Source organism: Stigmatopora nigra, unplaced genomic scaffold, assembly GCF_051989575.1.
Source record: "Stigmatopora nigra isolate UIUO_SnigA unplaced genomic scaffold, RoL_Snig_1.1 HiC_scaffold_50, whole genome shotgun sequence".
NCBI classification, from domain to species: Eukaryota; Metazoa; Chordata; class Actinopteri; order Syngnathiformes; family Syngnathidae; genus Stigmatopora; species Stigmatopora nigra.
The window spans coordinates 16,792-22,500 of record NW_027551629.1 but is presented as its reverse complement, the minus strand read 5'-3'; the positions used below and the strand labels follow the sequence as shown (position 1 = coordinate 22,500).

At 43.3% G+C, this 5,709-nt stretch overlaps 1 protein-coding gene across 1 annotated transcript in view; it reads right to left on the bottom strand.

The window, feature by feature from the left end:
* LOC144193043 (anoctamin-1-like) overlaps window positions 1–4,725 on the bottom strand; it is a 15,978-nt gene extending 11,253 nt beyond the window's left edge. Inside the window, exons 1-3 of the mRNA XM_077711857.1 lie at window positions 4,644–4,725; window positions 2,677–2,903; window positions 1,085–1,426 (exon numbers count right to left, since the gene is read on the bottom strand). Coding sequence (XP_077567983.1) covers window positions 1,085–1,426; window positions 2,677–2,903; window positions 4,644–4,725 — 651 coding nt within the window. The remainder of the gene's footprint in view (window positions 1–1,084; window positions 1,427–2,676; window positions 2,904–4,643) is intronic.
* Window positions 4,726–5,709: the final 984 nt, after the last annotated feature.

The window sequence follows — 5,709 nt, the reverse complement described above, 5'->3', positions numbered from 1 at the left end:
CGATCAGAAAGACAGCGCCATTGATGATCTTTTGAGCAGCCTTTCGCTGTATGCTCGTATTTCAAAATTTGTCTCGTATCTCAAGATAAATATTTGCCCAAAATTTTACTCCTATCTCAAATTGCTCATATGTATGCTCATATGGGCATTCGTATGTTGAAGTACCAATGTACCTCCATTGTGTAGGGTAGGGGGGTAACAGCCCATTGGGTTAATAATTAGTACGGACATGGGGTATGAATAAATGCAATAGATTAGACAAATGTGGGAGGAAAAACGTATTCTAGCCCTCTGAGCTGGCAGACTTTTAATTTTGAAAAATAGCTTCACAATAATAATTTATTAATGGTTTTGAGAGTAATTCTGCTACAGTGTGGGAAGCTTTGTTGAAACATTTCCTGTTGTAAGAAGAGGTTTCCAGATTTTTCCAAAGAGAGGTACTTTCTGTTCACATCTTGGGTGATGTTTAAAAATCGTCATTCTTTGCACAAAAACACTGCAAGTTCTTTCTCACATAAAAATCTCTGATCTGATGGATTGAATCTTCTGGGCCAAGTTTGTAGGGTTTTTTTTGTATTTAAGTTCTACATAATTATGTCACACATTTGGTTACAAAGAGCAAAAATATCAGATTACAAATTTACTGTGGGCGGCCTGGTGGTGCGAGTGGCCTCGGGTGGTTAGTGCGTCGGCCTCACATTTCTGGGGTCCTGGGTTCAAATCCAGGTCACGTCGGCTTATGTGGGTTTCTTCTGGGTACTCCAGTTTCCTCCCACATTCCAAAAACATGCATGCTAGGCTGATTGGACACTCTAAATTGCCCCTAGTTATGTGTGTGAGAGTGCATGGTTGTCTGTCTTCGCATGCCCTGCGTTCGGCTGGCCACCGATTCAGAGTGTCCCCTGCCTCCCTGAGTCAGCTGGGATAGGCTCCAGCACCCCCCACGACTCTAATGAGGATAAAGCAGTTCAGAAAATGAAATGAGATTTACTCTAGTAATCACACCTCCCTGCAAACATCATAAAATGATAAACATTCTAAATCATTAAGTTGACATTTATGGTGACTGCAAAAAAATACGTACATCTTCAGCAATCTCCAACTCCAGGCCCATATCTCTAAGTTTTCCTTGAAACTCCTCCCTCCTGAAGGTTTTGTGATCCTCGTGAGCACTGAAGGTCTCTCCTAGGTTGTTTAGCTCCACGTTGGAAAGTGTTGACGTATTTGAAGATGGTTGATGATTACGCCTCAGGCTGCGTGCCACAGCATTTTCGGTGAGCAAATGGGTTGTGTACCGAATGGAACGTCCCACAGATGTTTTCTTTAAAGGGTAGGTGAGAACATAGTCCACATGCCGCTGACCATCTTGAAAATGGAGGCCGTGCTGAGAATGTGTATTTTCCTCTGGGCTTAGAGTCTTCAGCAACTGAGAACATTCACAGCGACAACAAGAAATTGCATTTATGATATAGAAAAATGTACAATTTATCTTTTTAACAGTTCCTCCAATTATTCTGCACTTTCTTCTTGGATATACTTCTTTGCAAATATGAATAGGTCTGTTAATATTGCAGGTGCTGATTTATTTCCATTTTAATGTGTTATTATTTCATTCATTCATTTTTGAACTTCTTATCCTCACAAGGTTTTTGGGGTTCTGAAGCCTATCCCATCTAATTACGGACATGATGCAAAGGACATCCTGAATTGGTGGCCAGCCAATCACAGGACAGAAGGAGGCAGAAAACCATTCGTGCCACAATCATGCATTGGTGCGATTTAAAGGTTCCAACCAGCCTACCTTGTAAGGTATACCTTGACTGCAGAGTGTAGTGTGACTCAAAAGCAGGAAGCAGAGACAGATAAGGGAAAGTGCTGGTGCCATAATATAAGGTTTAATCCAATGGTAACAGAATAAACATTACAAACTCAAAACTGGGAAAACAACAAAGACACGAACTGAACGGGAAAGCAGCAAGACGAAGAGACGTACACCGTCAAAAGGCAAGATAACCATGAGACAGAAAATAATCGACAACACGAGGGGTTTAAAATACACAGCCAGGTTCACACTGCGACAGGATCAAATACTGGTCACAAAAGAGAACGATAGCCAGAAAAGATAGAGCAGGTAATATTCATGAACAATCACACAGAGAAGACATACAAGGAAAAAACACCCAAGCACAAATCCGGAACAAAACATTACAGAATCCACCCTTCAGGGACGGATCCCAGACGTCTCAAATCAAATCAAACTACATAAAAAAGGAAGGGTGGGAGGGGGCCTGGAGGAGGGCAATCAAAAAACCCTTGAATGTCCAAAAACATTTTAAAAATCCCTAGTCAGGCAGTCATCCTGGCTGGCCCGAGAGGACGTGGCGCGCTGGCCCGCCAGGAGGTCGCGAGGAATTGATCTGGCGCCTTTCAGTGTCTGGAGGAGAATGCCAATGTCCTAAGCCACCTCGACTGGGAAGCACAATGAGTCGCACGTCGCCTCGACTGTGAAGCACAATGGATTACCGGCACCCGGAAGCATGATGGTTCGCAGGCCACCTCGACCAGGAAGCACGATGGGTTGCAGCCGCATCAACCGGTAAGAACGAGAGATCGCTGGCCACCTTGGCAGTGAAGCACGGAGAGTCGCCGCTAGCAGGGCCCTTGTTTCAGAGTCACCTGCGTCAGGGACACCACCGTCAGAGTCGTCGTCTTCAGATTCACCAGCATCGGGCCCCCACCGTCAAAGTCGCCACCATCAGAGTACCCAGCATCAGTACCCTCCCATATCTTCCCCAGCGTCACGGCCCCCACCATCAGAGTCGCCATCATCTTCCCCAGGGTCACGGCGCCCGCCATCAGAGTCGTCAGGGCCCCCGCCGTCAGAGTTGCGACCGTTGGGGTCCCTGATGAGGCGGGGCACGCAAGAGCATGTCGCCAGGACAGGCGCAGAGGCGCGGGGCGCCGGGACGGGTGCAGAAGGGCGGAGCATCAGGACTGGCACTTGAGAACAAAGACTAAGATCCAGCGCTTCAGAGCATCGAGCAGGGACTGCCGATAGCACCCCGTTGACTCCCAGGGAGGAAGCCAGTGGGCAATCCCACACTGGATCAACGGAGGTACTGCTGGGTCCATAGAGGTGTGATTATTCTGTTGTGTCCACCTTGGCTGTGGAGCGGAGTAAGACCCAAAAGCAGGAAGCAAAGTCAGACAAAGGAAAGTGCTGGTGCCAAAACATCTAGGGACATACAAGTTTAGGGTGTAGCGGGCAGGTAAAGAACAGGGTAGAAACGAAGTCATAACAAGCAGTTGATGGCCCTAAACAGTGCGCCCCTAGCGGATGATTATGAAATTGCATTTAATTTTAAAAAAATCACTGTCTTTGATGGATAATTTCACTTTGAAATTATCTTGCGGGCCTTGGGCCATATTTTTACACCCCTGTTTTAAGCTATGAGACACTAAAGTCGTAGCAAAATTATGTCATGAAATAACAGGATTTTATAAACTTAATCATTTCCTCTGAGACAGGGGTAGGGAACCTATGGCTCAGGAACCATATGTGGCTCTTTTGATAGGTACATATGGCTCTATTCTAAATTCTGAGGTAAAATATGGGAACCGTTATTGAGAGAGCTCAGTCCCAAATGTATCAATAGGAGCGCTATGTAAGTATTGTGGCACCGACACTACCGCTAGTGTGACTTTAAACATGGTTTTTCATTAGATTCTTCTGCATGCATACTCCCGTTGATTGTCACTGATTAGCCACAGCGTTAAAATCTTGTCAAAAGATCTCAGTGAAGATTTGTACTTTAAAAGTGGTCACATTACTACAAATAAATCAAATCACATCAAATAGTAGACATTTTAGTGTATTTTTACTTTTAAATTTTGAGTATGGCTCTCAAGGAATAACATTTGAAAATATAAATTGTTTATGGCTCTCTCTCTCAAAAAGGCTCTAAGAAAATGTGTGCTCACAGACATCACTGTTTATTCTCTGTGAATCTGACAAAAACACTAGTGGTTTTGTGCGTTGCTGCTTTTAACAGTAAATTAGGCTAAAAAACATTCATTCATTAACTCATTCATTTTCTGAACCGCTTTATCCTCCCAAGGGTTGCAGCCTCTCCCAGCTGACCTTTGGGCACGAAGCGAGGGATACTCTGAATTAGTGGCCAACCAATCGAAAGGGCACGAGGAGACAGAACACCATTCACGCTGACTCTCATACCTAAGAGCAATTTAGAGAGTCTAACCAGTCTACCATGCATGTCTTTGGAATGTGGGAGGAAATAAGAGTAGCCAGAAGAAACCCACGCAGGCCCGGGGAGAACATGGAAACCCCACACAGGTGGACAGACCTCGATTTGAACCCAAAACCCCATAACTGTAAGGCCGACCTGCTAACCACTCGCCCCACTGGGCCGCCCACTTCAAAAGACTAAAAAGAAGTATTTATCACCATTTCTCAATCTATTGCCAGTACTACATCCTTTCACTTGATCAAAATCCAGGGATACTATACATAGTACATATATATTTAACATGGGGAGCGTTTCAAAAATGAGTGGGCCTTCCTGTAATGAAAAAACAAACAAAAACAGATTACATTTAAAGTACATTTAAAACTCACGTCAAACTTGCCATGGAAAACGACATCTTGCAGAAAATTTGGATCCAGCTTAACTGAAGCTCCAGACTGGTCTCTAGCCTCTGCCTCATCTCCCATTGTTGATGGAGACACAAACGTGCTAAGCAAAAAACTGAAAATGAAAAATCCTCACTGTTCTCCCTACAACTGTTTTTGGTAGTTGAAATATTTTCTCTTGACAATGTATCTGGAATCAAACTTTCCCCTTGCCGATCCTTGTTTTTATCATTCTTCTTGTAAGCTTAGTGGTGAGTGCTGTTTCCGTCTATCACTATGTTGAGCGGCTGTGGTGACCCACAAGACATGCTACTTGAGTATCTGAATTTGAGCCAAGATCTAAACTTAGACACCATAAAACTCTGATGAACAGAAGGCAAACTCCCTCACTTCCTGCCAATCTCCCCCTCAAGTGTATTCTCTACGAAATCAACCAACTCCCAACGGTCTGTCCCCCACCTCTCCACCATCTGCACATTTCTGAAAGTTCAACTGTGATTCATACCATTTGAAGAAATTCATAATCTATAGATGATAAATGACAAGTGCCCCCCACCCATCTTCTTGGAAGTCAGAGGATGCTAATACTAAATGAGTGTCAATACACATTGGACACCACTATAAAAATGAAAAAAATATATGTATATAATTGTACAGTATGTATTTATTGCAGAAATAAATGTCGAAAGTTTAATTAATATCACCAACGAATGCATGATTTAGTAACCAATTCCAAGGGTAGCTAGAATGCTGTTAGTTTTAAAACACATATTTTCAAATTCTAGCCAATTACAGGGTAATTATAAAAAAACAGGCCACAAATTCTGCGAGGGTAATTTCTTGATTTTTTGTCGAAATAAAAATTAATTGCAGCTAAAATTATTTTAGAACATCATTTTTGAATCAAATGCCGTGATTAGTCGTTTCTTTTTTATTCCAGAACTTAGATTCTCAACCCCTGTTACTGATTTGCTGTACAATACAGGCATGGCTCGCAACTGAGCGAGAGAACACTGTGTTTGTGTTGGTCTTTGGGTCATGCATGTGAAAGCAGTTAT